We start from the raw sequence: 24,356 nt of genomic DNA on the forward strand, positions 1-24,356 counted from the left end.
ACGTCACACATCAATGCTAAATGACACCCAGAAGGGCACAAAATGACAGGTCAACCACCTGGAGCTCTAAAGGGAAGTAAGGAGTAAGGGAAGAAGGTGGTAAAAGCAGTGTCAGGAAATCAAGTAAAGATTAAGGGGGGGTGGGGAAGTTGTTATTCACCAGGAATGATTTTGGCAAAACCACTCTTGATTCTGGTATGCATTTATTCCTTGTAAAGAGGAATTTTCCAAATTCTCCTTCTCTCTCACTGTAAAATAAATTATGACCTGTAGGCAAGAGAAGCTGTACCACTTCCAGTGGCTCTGGTTACACTCACTCCCAATGTACAATAGCATTCAAACACTTCTGCCCTGCTTGAAGAGTCCAACAAAGCATTCCCAGCCTGATAGCACAGGCAGCCAACAGTGTCCTGCCAGTGCCTGGGGAAGTGTGAGTCAGTTCAGGAGAGCTGAAAGGAGCTGGTATGGCTTTGGCTTGTAGGTCTGTGGGAAAGTGGGATGGAGAGGGGAAATTTGCTGTTGCCTGACAGACTTCAAAACTGCGGAAGGGGAGAAAGGCAGCTCAACGGGGAGTGAAGACGTGAGCCTGTCCCCACGCCAGAGCCAGCACCACATGGGTACACGGCACGGGGAGCGGTGGGCACAAAGCGGTGCTGGGGAAGGAGCACGTTTGCAGCTTGTTGAAGAGGGGTGCAGACTTCAGTGGGAGCTGTGGGAAGTTCTGTCACCTACTGGAAGTCACAAATGTGCTGGCACTGACAAAATGAATCTGCTTGGTTTCATGGCAGACCAGAATGAAGAGATGTCAGACACCAGTGAGTCTCCAGAGCCTCTGTCACTGCCTGATGCCTCAGCAGAGAAGGCCATGCAAGGCTCTGACACTGACCTAGAAGTTAAAGGTGATTATTTTCCATTCATCTGCCCTCACTAGCTTTTCCCCTCACAGTCAGTGCTGTACCTACCAATGGGTATGTATCAGAAGTGGAGGCCACAGACACAAATAACCCTGGCAGAGCCCTGACATCCACACCTCATCTGGAGGTTGAGAAAGGCAGGGGGGATGAATTTCCCTCTAGGAGCTCCCCCCTTGACATCAAGCATCTTCCTTCAACTCCTGTGTATAGGCCATGGCTGTTCCTTTGTGCCTTCCTCCCTCCTCTAGTCCTCAATAACCAGCATTACCAGACCAGCTAGCTGAAGCCAGGGCTGAGCCTCAGGCCCTGTTTGTGTGCTCCTGATGAAACACTGCATACCAGCTGTGGTCTGCATGCCACAGATTTGCCACGATTGTCCTAGACGGTTCTGGTCGCTCTTATCTCCTGCCCAGTGAAGTCAGTCCTCTGGCTAAACAAGTCTTGCACTCATTTTTGTCACAGTAGGACTTGCCTATAATTTAGGAGGAGTGCTTTTTGATTTGTTATAAATGGAAGGAAAATTTTAAAAAGAAAAAAAGAAACATAAGAATGCAAGGAAAAAACTTTTGTGAGAGGCCTCAGTTTGAACTGGAAAAATGGTTTTGACAAGAAGAGAATTTGTCTTGAGGTCAGACCATTGGAAGCATATAACAGCATGGAGAAATATGAGCTCTAAGTGTGGGGTTTGATGAAGGAATTCCAAATGACAGGTTTTTGTGGAAATGCAGCCGCCAGCTGCATTGATATGTCTCACTGCAGCTGTGTCAACAACACCCAGTGGCCAAGTTACGAATGCTGGGATTCTTTCTGCTGTTCGTAAGCCAAGATGTTCTGAGCTGCCCTAGCTCTGCTGGCAATATCAGCTGTATGCTTCAGTTAAAATTTAAAAGAAAAAAAAATGATGAAAATGTTTTTGCCTGATGTCAGAAATTCTCAATTACACCAAGAAAGGTTTAGTCATATTGCAGACTGATGAGAAGCTACAGATGCCAAATGGAGAAGCAAGGAGAATACATTAACTCACGGAGGTGTGGGATAAAGGGATGGGGAGAACCAGAGGGAGGATAACTTTTAAAGAGTGAAACCCTTCTGTTGTTGCATAGTGTTACTTAATTTGGCTCCAAAATGTAAAGCTTTACCTAGGACCTGAACCAATGAGTCTGGCATAGCTTGTTGATAGTTTGGTTTAAGTCATGAATCAAGACCAAAAAAATTAGGTTCTCATGAAGGCCAAGAGTGAGAGCTCAGTTGAGGTGGCTGCTTAGTTCTCTGCAGACCGCTGGCAGGCTATCCCCATCTCCCATGTTGTCGTGGATGCTGAGGCAAGAACACCTCTGCTCCTCATCTCAACTTTCCAGCATCGGGAAGTGTTACAGATATTGGGGCAAGTCCTATGCTTAGCACAGAAACGCCAAGAAACCTGTGTGAGAGCGATTGCTTTGGGGAATTATTACCTTATACTTGTCAGCTATTCCTTGTGCATGGGACCCTCTGAACCCAGAGGGAGTCAAGTGCTCGGGAGAAACAGGCTCAGAATATGGAGGGCAAACACTGAATGCGCCACTCATCAATATATATTTTTTCTCTGTAGGTCCTGGGAAAGCCTTTGCAGGTGTTACGGGTGCAGAGCTGTATCTGGAAGCATGCAGGCTGATGGAGGTGGTGCCTGTCTCACACTTTACTCAGAACTTGGCCAAGCCTTATATAAACCTGAGCCATCATGGTCTAGGACCCAGAGGTGTCAAAGCCATTGCCATTGCTCTGGTGGTGAGTAGCTAGTAAGATTGGGGCCACTGCTGCCAATGACAATAGGCATTTTAGGCCTCTCTCAGCCTTGGAAGCCACCACTGAATATACAGTGCGGGAGAAAAAGTCCTATCTTCCACAAAGGAACCCCAAGCCTCCCTTATATTTCCCTGCACAGGAAAGCCTTGTGTAGCAACTGCCACCATGTGCTGGAGTTACCCCACGTTTTGCTCTTGCAAGCTGATGTTCTTCCATGGGACACAGGTCCCCAGTGCTCCTAACCCCTACAGGGCTAGAGGTAGGTCTGGAGGGACTAGTATCCCCTACTCAGAGTCCTACACAAAGATGTGCTTCACTCACCAATGGACAGGCCCAGGATGCCTGTCTGGGGAATTTGGATCTGAACCTGGCTCTCCAGGCTGTCAAAAAGCAATGGAAGGTCCTACCTACTCAAAACCTCTCCAAAAAAAAGGTCCCTCTTTTGTATGCCATCTTCCACTGCTACAGCTATGCCATGTCTCCTGACCACTGTCCTGCTCAGGACCTGCAACACCCTGAGGGGTTTGGAAGAATTGTCCAGTGTCTGTTGAACTGAGGAAACTACCTGCTTCATTAACTTCTCATGTGTCTTTTATGTGTCTCTGTTTACCTTTGTGTCTTCCCAGTCCAATGCAACTGTCACCCGCCTAGAGCTGGAAGATAACTGCATTCTGGCAGAAGGAGCCATATGCATAGCAGAGATGCTACGAGAGAATTGCTCCCTTCAGGAACTGGTACCCAACCTGACGTAGTGAGCCAAATGTATTGCTCACACAAGTTCAACCATCTGAGGAATTTCATGAAAGAAAACCAACTCATTCCATCCCAAGTTTTAACCAAATAACAGTTGCTTCCACACACAAATATTCACATTCTGAAAATCAAGATATTTTATGCTCATCTAGTTTTTAAATGTGCAAGCTTCTGAAAAGCGGAAGCGTGCATGTGATGAGCCTGGTGAGGATCCCAGAGCCTGGGAGCCTGGAACTGTTCTTTTCATTAGCAGATGTGACAATAATTACCAGAACTAGGTCTTTCTAGGTCATACTTAGCCAGTGGAAAAAATGTTTCGGTCAGGAACTTTTATTCTCCAGCATGATATGGGGAAAGTTTTGTAAATAGATTAAGGGAGTAATGCAAAACTTTCAGATACAGATCCTTAGGAAGGTTCCTTCACTCTGAATCTGGGGTATGCAAAATGCATTTTACTAGGCCATGGGATCTGTGTTGCATCAGAAAAAAAAAGATTCCTGGCCAAATGCCTCTTGGTTCACTGAAGACAATGATCCACGTGAAACTGATGGCTCTAGGACTCTGTTTCTGCTACGAAGGAAAAGGGATTAAACATACCTGTAACTTTTATTAATTACTGCCTGGCTGGCATTTCTTTTTTGCTGGTCTTGCATTATTCCTTTAATATCTTGGGCATTAAGGACACAATAAGGCTAATTCATTTTCTGGGCTCATCCTCCTTATCCTTCCTTGTTTCCTCCCAGAACATCTCCAATAACCACCTAGGCACAGAAGGAGCTGAAGCCATTGCCAGTTTGCTTTTGGACAACACATCCTATCTCTATGCTCTTCGGCTCTCAGGTGGGCTGCATGCACCCAGTGATAGCAGTGGAAGTGAAATACTGTGTGTTTCATTTCAGTCTCTCATCCCAAGAACATTAGTCAGACTCTCGATTATGTCTCTGACAGGAACCCAGAGTGACAGTGTGGAAATCTAGATTTTTGTGATGTGATCAAAATAAATATTTGGCCTGCTAAACCTCCAGCACCTCTGAAAACCAGTCCTGTATGAGAAACTTAGACAATTGCTGTGTCTCTCTTATATCTTGGGATAATTTTGCTCTGTGGATTGGAGTAATGACTAACTCATCAAAGCCTGATATGGGCCATGATTAACTGGATGCTCCACCTAAAAGCTCAACCTCCTGCCGACCCCAACACAATGCCAAGGGAAAGATCAACACATTGTTAACACACATTTTCCTCCCCAGGAAACAGCTTTGGAGAAGAGGCTGCATCATGCCTTGCTGAGGCATTGATGGTGAGTTACCTGCAACCCAAGGTCATTTGCAGCCCTGGCTGTGCAGCAGACTCCTTGTCCTGAAGCTGCTGTTCACTTGGCATGATTTCACGTGGCAATGCCCGTATGATTTCCTGGCATAATTCTGCTAGGTGTCTCTTGCTTAATTCAGAAATGAGGGAGGCTGGGAGGACACAGAGAAGGATAGAGTGAATTAACATTTCCTCAGGACAGCTGTGTGAGTCTGGCTGAGAAACAAACCTTCAGGGCTGTGTGACAATAACAGAAGAACATCTGGGTGATACCAAATTTTCAAGACACATAAGTAGCCCAACTTCATAGCATTTTGCAATTCTTCAGCAAAAAGAAGAAGCTTGACTTCTCTTCCTAGTTCCTGTCTCAAAGTCTCTGCAGCACTGGCACCACCAGAAGCTCCCATGAAGCAAGGCTTTGGACTGATAACATAAAGTGCTCTTGGTTAGGATGCAATGGTGAGAGTGAAATAGGGGGCAGGAACAGCTGCAGGATGTGCTGCAGACCAGACATGAGCTGTTTAAGGGAAGTATGCACAACACAAAGCCCCATTGCTTTTGCTGTCTTGGAAAGACAATTGCTGTGATGTTATATGCTTGACAAAGCTCTGTCTTGGGGTACACAGTGCTGCCATCTCCATGCTGATGAACCCCCATGTGCTGGAGATTTCAGTGTGTTTGATATCCTTCTGTTTCATCCTTATGTGGGGGCCTCAGCATGGCAGCTGGCTGCAGCTGGCTGGAAGATTTCATTCTCCCTGCACATTTGTCTCTTTTCAGGGCAATTACCAAGTGAAGAAGCTGGATCTCAGCCACAATGAGTTCTCTGAGAAGGGAGGACAGCTCCTGGGACAGATGCTCGGTAACTTAATCTATTACTCCCCCAGAGCCAGGAGGGCAAGCACGCTTACTGGGGGACACGATGGGGTCAGCACAGTGAACATGTATTTCCTTCTCCAGCAAAAATGTCCCATGCCATAACCTGGTGGGTAATACAAAAGACTGGACTTAGAGCTTCCTGGCTAGTCCACCTGCTCACCCTCATCAGCACAGGTGACTAGCAACTACGTTTGACTGCTGTATCAGAACAGAAACAAAGGATGAGAAACCACAGTGACAGAGCAGTCTGTGTCAGAGAAAGGGGAGCTGAAAGAGAACTCCCTCGGGGAGTTTAAAGCAAACGATTACATTTTACTGAAATCCAATAGGATCAGAACTGTTGTTTGTCTAAACTTTTGATCACGAATTTGAGGAACGATTTTTTTTTTTTTAAATAGCCCAAACCCTAATGGTTTGAGTCATTGTACAGCAAGCAGCAAGGGAAACAGATTATAAAGAAATAAAATAAAGTTGCCTTATTTAGCTGTTCAAAGTAAGTTCCAGAGCGTGTAGTAGCCCTGGAGAGGGAAAGCAAAAATAACAGTAAAAATCTTTCAGTAACCTCAGGTGCTGTTAGCACACTGTGAAAGCCTTGTATGAATACCTGATGGCATTTCTTCCCTCGGCATTTCCAACATACCTGCTATTGTAACAGCCACGAGCCCATGACCAGAGCATCCTGTGTGCCTTAAGCATTCCAGTAACACAAAGCTTTCAGTTTAATTAGCACTTTCCTTCTCCTGGTTCAGTGTTTCCACTGATATGAACCTGCTTCTAATTGCAATCAATGTCTTTCAAAGATGGATCAATTAAAGCTGCATTGAGGGACACAAGGCACTGTGCCCCTGCCTTGGACAAGCCTGCAGGGAACCCAAGCATCAGTGCTAAACCTCGTGACCTTCCCAGCCCAGAAATATGCATCTCCAAACTAAAAGGCCTCACACCCCTTCTTTCATCCCCTCCAGCTTACTTGAGGCAGGAGCTGTGGAGATTATTGCAGAATCTGTTACTTTTCTGTGTTCTTTTTTCTTTTAGAGGAATATTTTTAAGCCAGCTAAATTCACCATCTGCCTCCGTCCATCCTCCCATCCATGGAAAATCTGGATGAGAAATTCTGTCTGAGAATGAGAAGCGTTGGCAGCAAGTCCTACCCCTCCCAGTGTCACAGCAGGCCCAAATGAATTCGCACATACCCTGCTCTAAGTAGAATTTACACTGTGAGGTGTGCTCTGCATGTGAATTGGCACTGGCACATATACAGCTGGGCACAGCTACTATAGGAAGCTGAATTCCTCTCCTCTGCTAATCAAACACAGGCAGAGCAAGTCTTGATATTTTAGATGTGGCAAGGAGAATCCAGATGTTTTTCACAGTGAGAAACACAGACAGTGTCTACTGGTATAAGAAATCCTTCCACTGTCTTCCTCCCTCCCTACTTCATAATCCAGTCTTTGATTAAGTCGGAAAAGGCTGTCTTCCCTCTCTGCTTGTGATCAGCAGCCCGTTCTCTGTTCTGTGGATGGAGTGGAAGGGAAGACTCTGTAGGTACAGGTTCCCCTTACAGCAATTAGTGAAGGCCACTGCTGAATCCCCAGCAAACTTTCTCTTAGCCCCTAACTGTGGTCAGCGTTTGTGTCCGGACCACTCTTCATGAGCTAACACCTCCATTTCTCTCCCTTAGCCAGCAACGTGGCACTGGAGATTCTGGACCTGAGCTGGAACCACCTGAAGAGGAAGGGGACAGCGGCACTTGGCACAGGTCTCAGGGTAGGAACACTCCTGTTTTGTGACACCCTGGTTGAAACACTGATGGGGAACGCACATCCCTGAGGTCTGAGCAGGCTTCAGTAGCCCTAGCAAGGCTCATCCTACTGACAGTAGGAGTCAGGGCCAGGAGAAGAACTAAAGCAGTGAGTAGGTCTGGTGACTCACATGGATGGAGAGACCCTGGTGACATTGCAGAGCTGTTGGGTTCACTGGGGCTGGGCTGGGTGTAAGTTAAGAGATGCTTCTGCCTCATCCAGGCAAGAAAGGGTAGAGTGGTACACATGGTGGGCATGCAGCAGCTGAGATCTTTCTTCTCTTCCTGGAGGGCAACGGTGCACTGAAAATCCTCAACCTTTCTTGGAACAGCATTGGGAATGAGGGAGCACAGGCCCTAGGAGAAGCTCTCAAAGTCAATAGCGCGCTGGTTCACCTGGACATCAGCAACAACCAGATCAACAATGAGGGAGCCAAGAAGCTCTGCAGGGGCCTTGAAGTCAATGGAAAACTCAAAGTCCTGAAGGTAAAATAAAGCCCAGGGAGGGCTGGAGGAATAAATGGGGGGAGTAGAAAGATCTGAGTCAGGAGGCACAGAAGACAGAGGTGAGCTGTCTGAGAACTGGGAGAAATGAGCATTGTTCTGGCTTGAAGGTGAACAAAGCAGCAGGAAATTCTATCCTGTGAATTTCTGCCAGGGCAAATAAGTTGAACCATTCCCTCAAAAAATCCCCCAAAGTCAGGCCTTGGCATAACCCCACATGCAATATTACCCCAAAATAGTTGACTCCTGTCATATCTAGTCTCAGTCATGTGAGAGCCTAAGCATTCAGCAGGTCTGCATACATACATAAAACAGTTGCAAATGTGGATTTATATGTAACACATATTTCAGTGTAAGGCAAAGGTTCAGACTGAAGTTTGCAGGTGGGACAGAGCATGCTTTTCTCAGTGTGTTAATGATTTGCTAAAAATATATTCAAACACAGGATAAACTTCCATTACCACACCAGAGCAATGCCACAGCACTATGTTGAGGTACTAGTAGTATTACCCCCAAGGAGTATTATCAAGTCCTGGAAGAAGAAAGCCAAAATTGCCTCCTAGTAAGCTAGGGATCAATAATCCTGAAAGGGGGCAAAGCTGAATGAACAGTCAAACTAGCTTCAGAGGTTAACCTTGAAAGCTAATATGTCTCCTCAATCCAAAATCATTCTGTAGGAATTCAGCTCAGAAAAGTCAGCTAGCTTATGAGCTGGATTCTCAGCCAAATTTAACGTCACCATCCTTGCAAATTCCCCATTCAGATGAATTCTAATAGCAGGCGCATCTTCAAATGCAGTCCATTGCCTCAGCCTCTCCCATCACATGGCTGAGCACAACCCACATCAATACACCCCTGCAACAGATGTAAGGGACCTGACATGTCAAACTTCACCCGTGGAGGCAGATGGAGGCTGAGACAGCAATGCCACTGGAAGGCTGCAGTGCAGAGTTTTGGGTGACAGAGACAAAAGGTCATGAAATAAAGAACAAACCCATCCCAAGGGACAACAGTTATTCTACAGACCTACCGAAGGACGGGAAGAAAGGGTCACTGCTAAGGTTACAGCATGCCTCCTGCACAAAATCCTCACTCTTACTATGTCTGTCTACATCTCTTCTCCCACAGATGGCCAATAATCCCCTGACCGTGGAGGGTGCCAGTGCACTGGTCATATCTGTCAGAAAGAACCCCAATTCCATGATGGAAGAGATCAACATCTCAGTAAGAGCTTATGTGCTAGAAAGCCTCAAAGTCCCTACACTATACATTTTTAGGAACTGCATAGATCCCAGAGCTGCCCTCTTCCAAAAGTGTTTTGAGACTTGCTGCCTGCTTCAATTACGCACAGTCACTAATAAAAATGGCAACCCTTCTAGGAGCCAGATGGAAATTCTAGGACTCCAGCCTAGCTCTGGAGAGAGGTGCCTGTAGTATCACCATGTTTCACTCCCTTCCATTTTGCAGTAGCAGAACAAGAACAAGGAATGAATTCACAGCGGAGGATGAATTTTCTTCATCCCATGAGCTGTCTCCCTCCAGGGTAACCTGAGATGGTAGATATCATAAAGTGCTTTGATACTCTGTCAGGATGTAGAGGAGCAGAAATATACGGATGCACTGAAAGCAAAGTGCTTTTATTAAAAATAAATAAATAAATGAGCGCTAATGTGGAATGAAAAAAAATCAGAGAGGCCAAATCTTAGTATGCATTTCCCTCTGTAGCTGGATGGTGGTGTGACATATTGTCGTAACCTCATGTGCTACTTCTAAAATGACAGACACAGAAATGCTTCTAAGCTCCTGAGTGAGGGCATGGGCTGCACCCCACAATGGGGAGAGACCTGAGCACGAACTGGTCTGCTCCCATTCCTCCCATCCATGCGGTGGTGCTTTACGGGAGCGAAATCAGGCTTCCAGGCCTGCAAGGACTTACAGAAAGTGTCAGTGGCCTCAGGGTCCTCCAGCCACCTTTGCGAGTGCCGTGATTAAAGGAAGGAACGTTTTCCAAAAAAAAAATAGATTTGAGACTTGAAAGATAAATAATACGTTCACACTTGAAACAAGCTAAAAATATTTCATGGGCAGTTTTAGAGACTTAGGTAACAGGTGGTATCCTTGTCCTGTGGTTACTGTATTAAAGAAAGAAATGAAAACAAAACAGAATAAATAATATTCAACTGTGGTCTTTCCTGAGAGTATTGAGGACTTGCAACAGAGATCATGTGAAGAGTGGGTATTCCTCTAGGGCAGACATTTTTTTTCCTGCATAAATTAACATCAAAGAGAATTATTTGCCAAGTCTGCAAGGAGTCAGGCCTCATTTTACGTAAGAAAACTAAAACAGGCTGTGTGTGGATAAAAGACTTCATTATAGCATACGTGGTTCTATTAGTTCAATTACTAATAATCTAAACAATTCATAAACTTGGAAAGAGTAATATATTTTGGTTAAATTCTGAGCAATCAAATTATTGAAATGCATTTATTTGAAAGGAGCCACCCGAGAAATTTTGAGGCAAGGAGTTAACTAACATTAAGGGTCTTAAATACAACCAAAATCTCACAATGTATTTATGATTGTCAGGGTTAAGTGATGCTCTCTTCTCCTTACCCGCCAAAAAGTCTAAATTACCTGGCATTTCTTAAGATAAATAGTCAATGGCATAAATTACAGTGACAATGTAATTACAGTGACATTACAGGATCCCGATCAAATGTTTGTAGGTAAATGCCTCATCTCTCTGGCACACTTCCTTCCACCTGTGATGTAGGAAGTCTTGCATTTCAGTTCAGAATATTTGCAAATACACATTTCCAAAGATCTGCTGCTGTCTTAAACCTTTAAGAATTTAGCAAAGGTTTTAACAGGAAACTTAAGGGAAGACATAAACAAAAGCCTTTTCTGCCCCTTTTCCCAGTGATAAACGTTTATCTTGATTTTCAAAGAATGAATAATTAGTGTGTCTGTAGGAAGAATTTCAAATAAGGATCACATCTAGAAACTTCTGCATGGGTTTGACAGCACTAGCAAAGGCGAAGCAATAGAAAGGCACGTTTTTAATGATGTAGTTTATTGTTTCTGACAACATTTCTAGCACAACTGTTCCCCACATTCCTTCCATAATCTACTCTTTATAGAGCTTCAACTGGCAGTTACTGGCTATCAAATATTTTATGGGAGGCATGAATCAAAGCAGCTAACATATCCATCTTCACCATCATGGTACAAAAGAAAATGACGTTACTTAGCAGCTGCCCATGCGTTTTTTTTCCCGAGCTGTTGGCTGACTGTGTCAAAGATGCAGAAATACACCACCCGGCTCCCTCCAGGTGACCCTAGCAAGGTTTGTCAGGCCAGGCTTGCTGCTGTGATGTGCAGCTTCTGAGGTCACACTGGTGGTCTGCTGGCTTTCTGCTGGGGACAAGGCCAGGCTGGCAAGCCTTGGAGAGAGCTGGCTGCAGGCAGAGCCAGCTTGGGCTCTCCTGTGCTGGGCTCCCAGGACTGAGACGCTCTGCTAACCTGCATTCTGCAGGGAGCTCATCAATGAGCCACTCTGCACCCATAAAAGAGTTGATTCTGAATGAAAGCTAGTAAGCCCAGCCAGACCCAGACTAGTTCAAGACTGTCCTCAAGCAATTGCAATCAAGACCTCACTGCAATGTAGAAATCTTCAGCTAAAAAGAAGCTGTAAGAATTCATTAGGATACTTTATAGACACACTTTAGGGAAAAAAAAATACTATGCTTGATGCCATGGGAACTCCCCACAACGACATAAAAGAGAAGCTTTCATGACTTTCCTGATATTGAACTGCCTTGAAATTTCCCACAATTAAATATGTAACTAACATAACATATGAACATATATTTCCCTACCATCACGGATATGAACAAAATCAAAGCTACGTTTTCAAAATATCAGTCAAGATGAAAGTAAATTTGTTATAACTTAAATTTGGAAGAATAAATTATAGTGACAACAATATTTTCATTGATAGTTTACTTTCTAACATCACAAAACCCTACAACAAGACACTGTGCTGCTGCCCTTTCTGTAAGTACTAAAACAGAAAACTGAGTCTGAGGTCTTATAGGCCTTGGCTGTTTTGTTTTGTTTTTTTTTTCATTTTTACAGAACTCTAAGACAAATTTTTGGCCATTAACTAACACCTAATGCCTCGCAATCTGCATCTCAACTGAATGGAGAGGAGACCCATGTAGAACTGTCTCAGGGGTGAACAAGAATCACCCAACGTTAAGAGGTCTTCAGTGGAGATATTTATCTAATGTACATCTACCTTGCATCAAATTAATTTCTACATAAATTAATAGATCATTTTCTAACTCAAACATGAGAAAAGAGAAGGGAGAATAACACTCATTTAGGGTCAGACTTCTGTGGGATTCCTCAAAGTGAAGAGATGGGAAATGGCAGCACCCTTAGGAGGGAATGCTTACTGTTGACTGTAGATGGATTTGTTAATGAAAGCAAGTCTTTGTCATTCTCTGGGCATGCACGCTGACTGCAGTCTCCTTCCTCCTATGAACCAGAATGTGTTGGTGAATGAAAATTTCATCAAGTTGCTGGATTTTGTATGTCAAACACGTCCTGAACTAGATGTCATCTATGGTGAAGTCGAAGGCCGTATCTCCAAGATCCCCAAGCAGCATCCAAATCCTATGAAACTGATTCAGGTGAGCTACTGAACTTTGTCCACAGCTCCCCTGTACATGGTACACAAGCCCCAAGCACCTGGAGGGAGGGAGGTTGGAAGGGGTAAGCTTTCTTCCAAGTGGGAAATTCAGTGAAATTCCTTCAGAAAAGTATATTCATAATCACTACTGCACATTCACTTATCTTATTCCATGCAGATTGACAAAGCAAATCCTTTGATTTTCAGAAGATGAATGCCTTGGGATCTGAGGGAACTGGTCTAAAAAAAAAAAAGTGTTTTTTGATTTGCATAGTTGTGATTTAGTAATGTTAATCGCATACCTTTGTATGACATCATTCATCCACATAGTTCCCTTTAAAATGCGCATCCAAATTATTTCTTCTACAGCTGAGAATACTGACAAAGAGAAGCTGTACAGTTTGACAGTTTTCAAAAAGCAATGGCAGAGATGACAATATAAGCAAACCCTAAGTGCTGTAATCACTGAACAGTGTTGTCTGCCATTTCCATCTGAATAGATGTTTGCTAGCTGCGGAAAACAAACTGATGGATTTCAGGTTTGATCCAAAGGAGCGTACATCCTGCTCACCCTGCCCACCACAACAGCTGACTCTCACAGAGCCCTTTCCTGACAGTTGTGATTTAGCATCAGAATGAATGCGCTTCATAAAAATAGGCTATGGTAATACAAACAAAAACTGTTCTAAATAGAAATGACTTAGCTTTTTAAGGCCTGTAATTTTTACGGATAGCAGCAGATGGTGCTGTCCTCCTTGCTGGAAGGCACTGGAGCACCGCTGAGTTAGGAACACTTCTGCTTTACCAGCTTCATTGTGCTTTCCTAGCTGCTGTGCAGATTTTTAACTAATTGGGTGAGATGTTGCTGTAGACATGGCTTCAGATGAAATTAAGTAAAAGTTTGGGCTGTTAGTTCACATCAAACAGTGCCTCTGTCATTCACGGCTAGCAACACACTAGCATGCTTTGCAGTTTTTAACAATAGTTATGGCACTCGGATGTGTTCTCCTTCAGGCAGACGGGAATTCAAAGAGCACTAAAGTGATCAGGAAAGGACTGTCCGTAGGTTGGACAGCCTAGCCAAGCGGCGCTGGTGGGATGAGGACCAAATAAGCATGCACAATTATCAGAAGAAACAGCTTGGATAAAGGTTTACTGCCGAGACTTGTTTCAAGGCAGAGGGTATAACTGAGAAGAATGGGATTAGCCTGAATAAAAGTTTTTCCTTCTGACAGTGGCTGCATAAGGAGTTAAGGACTCACATATATCAGAGATGGGCTGAGTAAAGGCAGGGTGACAGATGGAGGAATAAGGGGAGAGCTCGTGGCAGCCATCGGCGGCTGTTTCAGCTCATGGTTGTGCCTGTGTTTTCTCTCTGCTTCTCTTAGAAATATTTGAATGAGCACAACCTGCGACTCTGGGACTTTTTTCAGAAAATTGACAAAGATGGAAACATGAAGATCCCTGTGACAGCCTTCCGGAGAGCCATGCTGCAGGTGTGCCCCAGAAACCATGGCCAGGAGGCTCTCCTGACAGGGTACTGCTCTGGGAAAACCCCTCTGCTGCACCATAGCCACCAGTCAGCCCTGCTGGTGATGTTGTTCCGACTAGAAGGCTAAATTCGCTCACTGCAAAAGTTGAGCCCTCAACAAGACCCAACAGAAATCCTGTGACATCCAGTAAATACTACAGAGGGCATCAGTGATTATGGATCAACTCTAGAATATCACAAAAGCCTTGTAAATTAGAGGCCAGTTGTTTGTATAGGATATGCCTACAGGATCTTGAAAGATAATTATGTCTTACTGCTATGGGAAAGTGAATAAGAGACATTTAAATCCTTGCCCCTACACACTGAGTAGACAATTCCCTTCCTGCCAAAACCACCATGGTGTTTGGATCAGTAGTTCTGGTCAGCTTTCCATGATGCTATTTTACACCCTTACCAAAAAAAAAGAAAAAAGAGGTATTTTTATCCTCTCCAACATCACTCTGGATTTTTACATCCCATTTTTTTCTATGGAGGAGTCTATCTCCTCACCTATTAAAAGATGACCAGGCCCCAGTCCGATATGGAGGGTTTTTCTGCTTTAAAATACCGAGGTTTGCTAGCATTTCTCTTCTTCTCTTAGCAATCAAGCATCCCACTGGATCGAGTCCAAATTAGGGAACTAGTGCACAAGCTAGACCGGAATCGGACAGGGATTGTGGACTACAGGTGAGTGAGTGACTCCACTTACTGTCCTGTCCTATGTTTCCTTTTTAATTTGGCACAATACCAAGTAAACACAACCTTATTCACTTTAGGAGGTGAAGGGACATGTGTTTTTGGCCAGTCCTGCAACACGACCACACATCACTTACCTAAGAGGAAGGCAGATCACACAACACCTTGTACGCTTAGAAGCCCTACTGAGTCAAACTAGAAGTCAGTGTTACTTTTCTGTTTTATAAACCTGCTGTGCAAGCGCACGGATCTCAGAGCTGAATGGCATTTTCATTCACGCTCATAAGCCTGTGTGAGAATCATCAGTTCAACATTGTTCTCCCCCTGAAGCTAGAGTACGATTTGCAAAGACAGCATATCTGTGCCTTCAGACCTTTTCCTCCATCCTCAGGGACTCTAATTTTTTTCTTCTCTCTGATCCTTCTTCTTAGGAGACCTAGTTTTCCCTGGAAACCCACCTTCAAACTACAGAACTTTTCAATCTCTTGAAAGTGCATCTTTCTTAGTGCCTGTAGCAATCATGTCCAAGTTCTGAGAGTCTGAGCAGTCAGCAGCAAATTCCTTGGAGGTTGTCAGTCGCTGCAGGCTAAGCCGTTTGTCATTGGACCACAAATTCCCCCCTAGATTTGCAGTCAGCTCTGACATGTGACTCATCATCTGAAAGCCCTGTTAACCATGGCCAAATATTCCCATCCCTCACTACATATTGATGGGTTTAAATGTGTGCTGTAGTCTAGTTCTAAGGCTAGAAGCAATGGGTCAGCTTTGCAAATCTTTTCACCTCTTAACCTCCTAACGTCTTCAAAGAGCAGCTGAGAAGTGAATGACTTTGTTAGATCCAGTCTTTATTCCTTTGTGTCTGTTGGTGCTGTGCTAAAAGCATCTGTTCTCAGGCACTACATGGGCCTTAGCCTGGTTAAACTTGAATCGGAGGTTACATGGGGTTCCCAGCTACTTTAGGCACAAATTCCAGAACTGTGGCTGAGCAGCAACCAAATCAGGAACTGTTGAAACCCAGTAGACAACAAAGACTTCATTTGGTGCCATTAATGCTGCTGAGTTGATATGTAGGGGAAAAAAATTAGATATCTACTCCTTATGTGCATTTTAGCACTGTAGCATGTGTGTTAGTGGTAATATTCACCTTGCAGACAAGAGTCAGAAGAGTTGTGACCTTTGCTGTCCTTACTGTGCCCACTTCAGACTGGTTCCTCAGGGTCCTATCAGCAGCTTAAAGACATCTGACAGGCAAGATTCACTTTACTAGATTAATACTTTTTCATCTCTTTCTTTTGAATTAGTCACCTAAAAGAGCAGAAGCCAGCACAGAAGCCTGTGGAAGGGGAAATGAAGGAAGAAGAGAAGGAAGATATGTAAAAATGAAGCAAGGAGGTATCAGACAGTGAAAGGTAGTAGGAGAAACACTGGAAGAAAGCTAAGAGTGGCCCTGGGCTTGGGGAGGTCTGATGCTGGAGAGCTCTGATAGTGTAAGTTATTGAATGTGGAAATAAAGTTGGTGTTCAACCGCACAGCAGGTCTGGTCCTTCTGGGTAAGGGCAGAACAGACTGGCTGGTTAGCAAATCTATCTCATTCTGCATGCTGACAATGCTGAACTTATTTTCAGGAACAGAGCCCAAAAGCTGGAATGGGAAAACCTAGAAAATTCATATATTGTTATTATCCCCTTTAGAGGGAAAGCACACGGACAAAGACTAGAGCAAGTGCCCTGAAGACAGTCCCTACCAGACTTAGCTGCTTTGATGCAGGGACTTTTGCAAGAAGAATGAAATTAACGTGAAACTACAGCTAATGCTGCTTTAAAAAGTTGTGGGTAATAGGAATTTTATTAAATAGCTCCATGGGAAAAGATATGCTAGAAGGGTGGAATTCATAACTGATTTTAAATGGCTCAGATACTGAACTGCTTTTTTTAAATCAACATAAAAAACCAAGAAAGAAAGATTTCACCAATCCTTAAGAAGTAATGAAAGCCTTGCATATACTAATATTTATAAATAAATGATAAAATATATCATCAGAGAATCATGGAATGTCTTGGATTGGAAGGGACCTTAAAGTTCGTCTAACTCCAACCCCCCTGCCATAGTCAGGGATGCCACCCACCAGATCAGGTTAGCCAATATTTACATGTGCAGATGAGCAGATCCACAGGAAGTACATTTTGCCATGTGAGCAACTTCCAACATAGGCTATACCACAAAGAAACTAGGAGAATTGAGACATGCTGACCAGTGAGAGGAGTGGAGAGAAAAAGGAAGGATTCCTTTCACTATCCATTCATTACGACCTTTTCACTCTCCATCCATTCACTACATGATCTTTAAGGTCCCTTCCAACCATTCTATGATTCATTCTGTCAATTCCCAACTGGAAAAAAATCTTCCAGTTAGAGTTCAGGTGGCTCCAGTGTCTCCTGAGAAGTCAGCCTGACTGTTGACGTGAGGGTGCTGCTATGGCTGCTCAGTAGTCATCTTCAATACATGACTGAGTGCTAGGCTTTAACTCATTACCCCAGCAAGTCTCTGTCCTCTGATGTCTGTGACAATCCCCTAGCTACTCACAAGTCTATGGACATTTCTTGTACACACACACACACACACACATTTGTCTTTCTTCCAAGCTGAAGAATGCCACCCATTCTATCATTCCTCATAGGACAGACTCTGATGGTCCTTGTTTCCCTTCTCTGAACCACTCCCAGATGGAATATATGGGAATCAGAATCAGAAATGCAAAAAGCATTCAAGACACTGGGGAGTTTGCATGTACATAGCACTGTGGGGTTTGTTGTTGTTGCTCTCTTTTCCTTTCCCAATCACTACTAGCATTTTATTAGCTTTCCTCAGCTGTTACTGAGCACTGAGGCGTGTTTTCACAGAACCATACACCAGACCTGCAGGATCTTACTCCTGAATACCGAGGCCCACCGTGGAGCCCACCCTTTTCTACGTGAAAAGCACGGAGAGGGGCGGCATGCCTGCCATTTTACAATCAAGAGCACTTACTTATTCCTAAGAAAGAGCTGCGAAGACACCACTCCTGCGACAAGCACGGCCACTCCTGCTGCAGGGCTTTGCGACTGCCCGCGCTGGCCACCAGATGTCCCCTCAGCACCAGCGGTGGAGCGGGGAGCGCGGCCCGGGGCCTCCCCTCCCTGCGGACACCAGGCCCCGACACCCAGCGGCCGTGCCCGGAGTCCGTTTTCAGCCCCTCTTCTGAAAACGGCTCCCTGGCTTCTTTCCTAAAAAAAGAATGCTAAATATCATGCCCTGGCATCTCTTGGTGCCCACATTTGGGGCGTGCACGGGGAGGTGTCCCTGCTGCAGGACGGTTTGGGGCCCTCTCGGCCCCACTGAGGTGCTGCAGGTGTCCACAGGCCCGAGTGCACTTGCCCATCATTTCTGGAAGGGCTGCTCTTTAAAACTCACAGGTCATTTTTGAGCCCTTCTCCAGCGGCACCAAGCTTGTTCACCAAGTAGTCACAATTCACTGCCAGCATAAAATATCTATGTGGTTCTTTCCCCCGCAACCCCAAGAACTCCCATTTTGAGTCTCTTTTTCAGCCTCAGAGGCATGCGTTACAAACATCAAAATGTGCAGGCTGAGAATAAAGGCTTGGGGCTATCAGCATGTTTGGGACCAGCTAACGATTTTGTATTTGTACAAAAATTAGTGGTTTTCTGGTTTTGTTTTTGTTTTTCATGACCGGCAACCACTGTTACCTCACAGAGAAGACGATTTACAAGATCCCAGATCTTCTTCCAAAATGAACCTCTTGGCTTATCAGCACGCAGATGCTCTATGAGTCAGTTAAGCTGGATCAGAGGTAAGAAGTTTCTCACCGTTTCTAGACTTGTGTGGAAAAAAAAGACTAAGATTGGCTTTCTGGGTACCTGACAGCAGAGAGAGAGGGCTGTGCTCCACTGTCCAGAAAGCACCGTGTTTGTTCTGCAGCTCAAGGGTGCACTTTTGGGGGGGGGGGGGGGTAGCACGTATACACTAGGAAATATCTTCATCTTTTATTCCTACAGCATCTTGGGTTTGTCTTGCATATGTTACACATGAATCTTTATCTCATGCACAGTGCTGTTGTGTATTAGTCATGCATTACTATTCTGCTTAGGTTTGCACAGAACTGGCTGCCCAACTAAACTGATTTGTCCAATTATCACCCTTAAGATTCTAGATTAGCTACAGCCATCAAAAACACACTCTTCTGTAAGAAAACAGCATAATCAAATATAGATGGGTACTGGCCTGCGGCAGATGTGACTTTTATTTATTCAAGTGTCCACTTAAACTCCAGATTCAACAATGATGTGGCAGCTAGGTTGTACCTTTATACCACAGAAAACCTACAGGGAGATTGGATGGTTTCTTTCATGCAGAGAGAGATGAAGAATTTGTGCCCAAATTTCTAGCTCCAGAAGGGTTTGATAAGTTAAAATTATCTACTTCACCAAATGCACAAAATCAAAAGAGAGTGAATCTCTGTGGAGGATCTAGGTGAAACCTTATGTCCTTTTGTGTGGCTTGATGCAACTAAAATAGCAAAAAAATGGAAGTGCCAGTGAAAATTTTAATTCTCCAAATTCACATGCAAGCAAGCAGTGCAGGGGAGGGATGTGGTTGCAGTTCATATTGTTGCAGAGTCTCTCTGAACACTCTCGGATCAATAAAGCTTTTTTAAGCTTGGTGGAAGCATTTGTCCCCATGCTGGCATTTCAGGGATGAACTGAGGTAGGTGCTGAGCAGGGATGGTCCGGGAGTGGAACATGAATTGCTCGGTTGATCCCACACCCGTGAAATGGTGCAGAAGGAAATGTTTTGGCTGCCATAAATTAAGGCAGCTCTGAGACTCATCTAACATACTTCAGGAATTCAGCCTGCCAGCACAAAATTGGGCAGTGTGGAAAGCTGGCAAAACAAAATCTCTGCATATTACATGGGCTGAGAGAGTGACACAGCTGAGTAACATTTTCAGATCTCTTTGATATTAGAAAGCAAATAACTACCATTAAGTAACATGTTTTGAAAACACAGCATGCACACCACAGTATTTAATGTGCTAGCTAGTTTAGATGAACCTCTGGATCTCACAGGGAAAATCATAGTTCTGTTACGGATCTCACCTAGCAGAATGAGGCCCAATTCGGATTGATTTCCTAGTGCCACTGAAAGACCTATGACAACACAGCATTGCATTAAAAAAGACACTGCTAATAAGAATCTCTAGAAATCTCAGAGTAACTATAAAATCTAATGCTATATGCAGTTATCTCAGCTTGTTCACGTTGAAGATCTTTGATCTGTCTAGCTGAACTGGCCAAAAGGGTTTTGGCTTTACTTTCAAAGAAGAAATCTCACAGGCTGCAGAAGTGTGTACACTGATACCAGTCTTCATCTTTAAGCTTGCATCAATAGTTCTTTGTTCCAAAGGCCTCCCATCCATATAATATCAAAAGATGTTCTGCATTTATCAGTGGACATAAGCCTTGTGCAAAGGGGTGTCCTGCAGCTGTGCACAAAATCCAGCATCATGGGACTGGAAGCATGCAGTGTACACTGCAATGGGCAGTGTGGCTGAGATGCTTAAGTTCCCTGTCTACTCAAAGAGTAAATCCTCACCTGGATATATCAGCAACTTTACAAATCTGAAGAGGTGATGGAGGTGGTTACATCAGGTACACATGTGCAGAGAAATACAAGCAGGGTACTGGGATCAGCTGTTTAACATCTTTGTCAGTGACACGAACAGTGGGATTGAGTGCACCCTCAGCAAGTTTGCTGATGACCCAAAGCTGTGTGGTGCAGTCGACATGCTGGAGGGAAGGGATGCCATCCAGATGGACCTGGACAGGCTTGAGAAGTGGGCCTGTGCGAACCTCCTGAGGTTCAACAAGACAAGTGCAAGGTCCTGCTCTGAGTTGGGGCAATCCCAAGCACAAATACAGGCTGGGCAGAGAATGGATTGGGAGCAACCCTGAGGAGAAGGACCTGGGGCTGTTGGTTGCCGAGAAGCTCGACATTAGCTGGCAACGTGCACTTGCAGCCCAGAAAGTCAACCGTACCCTGGGCTGCATGAAAAGAAGCATGGCCTGCTGGGCGAGGGAGGTGATTCTCCCCCTCTGCTCTGCTCTTGTGAGACACCACCTGGAGCACTGCCTTCAGCTCTGGGGCCCTCAGAATAAGAAAGACATGGACCTATTAGAATGGGATCAGAGGAGGGCCATGAGGATGATCAAGGGGCTGGAGCACCTCTCCTATGAAGACAGGCTGAGAGAGCTGGAGTTGTTCAGCCTGGAGAAGCAAAGGCTTTGGGGGGACCTCATTGTGGCCTTCCAGTACCTAAAGGTGGCCTACAGGAAAGCTGTGGAGGGACTCTTTGTCAGGGAATGGAGCGATAGGACAAGGAGTGACGGTTTTGAACTAAAAAAGGGTAGATTTAGATTGGATGTTAGGAAGAAATTCTTCATTCAGAGGGTGGTGAGGCACTGGCACAGGCTGCCCATAGAAGCTGTGGATGCTCCATCCCTGGAGGTGCTCAAGGCCAGGCTGGATGGGGCCTTGGGCAACCTGCTCTGGTGAGAGGTGGGGGCTGGAACTGGATGATCTTTAAGGTCCCTTCCAACCCAGACCACGACTCTACGATCAGAGCCTTACCGCTGCTGTACAGCACACGGAGTAGCCCCCAGGCCTCCCCAGGCCTCGGGGCTCGGCCCTGGAGGTGCCGATGCTGTGGCGGTGCAGGCGCAGGATGCGGCCCCGCGCCCCAGGCACCTGGCCGCCTCTTCCCCCGCTTCCACCGCGCAGAGGGCGCTGCGCCCTCAGCAGTGGCTGCCCAGCGCATTCCCGGGATGGAGCCCAACCGCTGGAAGGAAAAAAGTCCCGCACACACACCCTGAGACAAAAATAAATAAATAAGTAGAAAGACGAAAACAAACTGTGCGCTGAGGAAAGCTGCTCTGAACCCCTTGGAAATGCCGCCAGGCAGCAGGCTGCTGAGGCTGCCTCAGGCCCGGGGGCGGCGGCCAGGCATGGCGCAGGCTTCGAAGGCCGCTGTCCCGACAGGGACCCGGTCCCGACAGGGCCCCCGCCCCGCCGTGGGGCCGCTGCCCGCCGCAGGCCCCCGCCGCCCCCGGCCCCCGCAGCGCGGCCCCAGCGGGGCGCAGCGCGGTGGAAAAGCCACAAGGCGAGCTGCTCTCTGGGGGGGTGGAGACAGACACAGGCGGAGTCAGATCGCAAATTCTTGAACCTTTAACATCCTTTCTGTAATTTGAAACATACTTGTTCCCATTCCAGAACCCTTTTTTTTTTTTTTTTTTTTTAAATTCCTTCCTTGAGGCTGTGGAAATACGTTCAGGAAAAAAAAAGAGAGAGGGAGGGTGAGGGAGAGAAAGAAAAGAAAGGAAAAAAAAAAAAAAAAGCAAGCCCACTGCTTATCGGAGGCTCCAAAACAAAACAGAAACGTGAGAGCTCAGCCCTCCCCAGCACAACTGCTGGCGGGCTCAGGTTTCCGTGGCAGGGTCACGGCTGCGGCAGCTGGTCCTGCCCGAAACAAGGCGACCAAATCCTGTCTGCTCTGCAAATGGCAGCTACCTCCTCCTGCTTCAGCAGATCTCGGTGCTGTGAGGAGAAGGAGCCGTGAGCTGGGCACTGATTTGTGCCTGCTAACCTTCAGGGGGGGATCGCCTCCCCTGGCTTTCCTGCCCGGGCCAGCCCCTTCCAGCCACCCCCTGGTTTGCCCCAGGGAGAGGGCTCAGCACCCCTCTGCTGTGGGCTTCAAGGCCCCCAGCTACTGCGGCAGGGAGACGGTTCCCATGTTTAGGGTGGGGTGTGCACATATGGGAGAGGAAAGCTGGGCTGACGCACGCTGTGAAAGACTTTGGATGTCACTAATCTCCCCAAATGGCACGAAGCAGCGTGCAGCGCTCTTCTTGCATCAGCCAGGCCGTGGGACCCACTCCTTTCCCCCTGGGTAAACCACAGCAGGTGATCATGCTGGTGCAGCAGGGCTTTGTGTTTGCTTTGTGTAAGGAAGCAACGATTACCAGGGACACCAAACACCACCCCAGGTCAGAAGTGTCCTGAAGCTGCTGCTGGCACGCCAGCAGTTGCAGTGCAGCTGCCGTGCCAGCGCTGGGCCGGGCGGTGCTGGAGCAGGGCCGCTAGGTGGGCAGCAGCAGCGCCTACCCCGCTCCCGTCCCACAGAAGGACCTGCATCCCGCCCTTTCAAACTAGAAAAACAAAGCAGAGGGGAGAAGCTTTCATGTTTCTTTGCCATTATCATAGGTCTTGACTGTGTTAATGCGGTATCATGTTGTTTACATGTGTATGTATATGGATGGGTGTGAGCAACCCTTAAAGAAGGCGTGAGGTTTTCCAGGAGAGAGTCAAGCGGGCACATGTGCATCACCGGAGGCAGCTGGATGACTGCCGAGCCGGGAGTCACCTCTGTGCGTGGGGGAGAAGTCATCCAGAGGGAAGGGCAGGGACTCAGCACAGGACACAGCCCCAACCTGCTGTACTCCTCCCTGTCACAGCCACTGCTCTGCACAGCCCAGACATTTCTGTTTCCTCAGGTGTACAGCTGGAGGGGAAGGACCAGGACTCTGTGGAAGGTGGGGATGGGGCAGATACTTTTATCTTTTTGGAAGGGACAGAGAGACACTTCAGGGTTTCCCCATAGCCAAATTGGGCCTTTCAGCCACATGCCCCTTGTAGGATGGCTGTAGGTTATGCAAGGAACTCGTCTCCTTAACCCAGCTCCTTGCAGTACAAGTCACTGATACTCTGCAGATTGGCAGGAGACACCACAAAGCCCATGTGTGCTTAAATATTTCACATCACACAGCACGTTATTCTGGCTGCCTGCAACACTGCAGCATTTGGACTCCCTCCCTCTGAGGAGATAAAGCATCTTGATAGCTTAGCTGTGTTTATCCAGACACCCTCAGGACAGTCTTTGTCTCTGAAGCTGGAGAGTTGGAGCTCACTGCATCATCCCGTTTTTTGAACGTTGTCCGCAGAAAGGAGCCATCCTGCTCAGGGCACCCCCATTGTCTCTGTGTCCATCCCTTGCCCTCAGCCTGGATTGCTGCTTTTTTTAGCCAATACAATGTAACACGGTGTCCTCTTTATCACATCTCTATCACTTTTTGGAATATAAGCTCTTGATACAAATACAAAGGCTCTGACTTTTCCCTAGACATCTTGGATACCAAGGGGTTATTAGTGCTCTGTTCTCAGGCACCTGTTGGCAATTGCCCCCTTCTCTTTACTGTCATGCAAGCCTAGTTGCAGTTGCTGTTAATATGAAACAAAACTTCAGTTAAACATGTATTATGCTAAGTTAATTGCTTTGGGGTGACATTCTAGAGATACATGTGACTCACTGAACTAGATGACAGACTAAGTAACGAGTTCTTTTTCCTGGTCAAGTTTTTAACAGCAGGTTTCTCCT

General features: G+C 45.9%; 1 protein-coding gene across 1 annotated transcript; it reads left to right on the forward strand.

Moving 5' to 3' along the window:
• Nucleotides 1-781: 781 nt before the first annotated feature.
• LRRC74A (leucine rich repeat containing 74A) lies at nt 782-16,248 on the forward strand. The gene is made up of 13 exons (XM_035539258.2): nt 782-899; nt 2,506-2,681; nt 3,326-3,433; nt 4,196-4,292; nt 4,703-4,752; nt 5,544-5,625; nt 7,324-7,409; nt 7,735-7,929; nt 9,076-9,171; nt 12,502-12,645; nt 14,033-14,140; nt 14,777-14,862; nt 16,173-16,248. The coding sequence occupies exons 1-13, from the start codon at nt 782-784 to the stop codon at nt 16,246-16,248; spliced, it is 1,422 nt and encodes a 473-aa protein (XP_035395151.2).
• The last annotated feature ends 8,108 nt before the right edge of the window (nt 16,249-24,356 follow it).

Source organism: Cygnus atratus, chromosome 5 (genome assembly GCF_013377495.2).
Source record: "Cygnus atratus isolate AKBS03 ecotype Queensland, Australia chromosome 5, CAtr_DNAZoo_HiC_assembly, whole genome shotgun sequence".
NCBI lineage: Eukaryota > Metazoa > Chordata > Aves > Anseriformes > Anatidae > Cygnus > Cygnus atratus.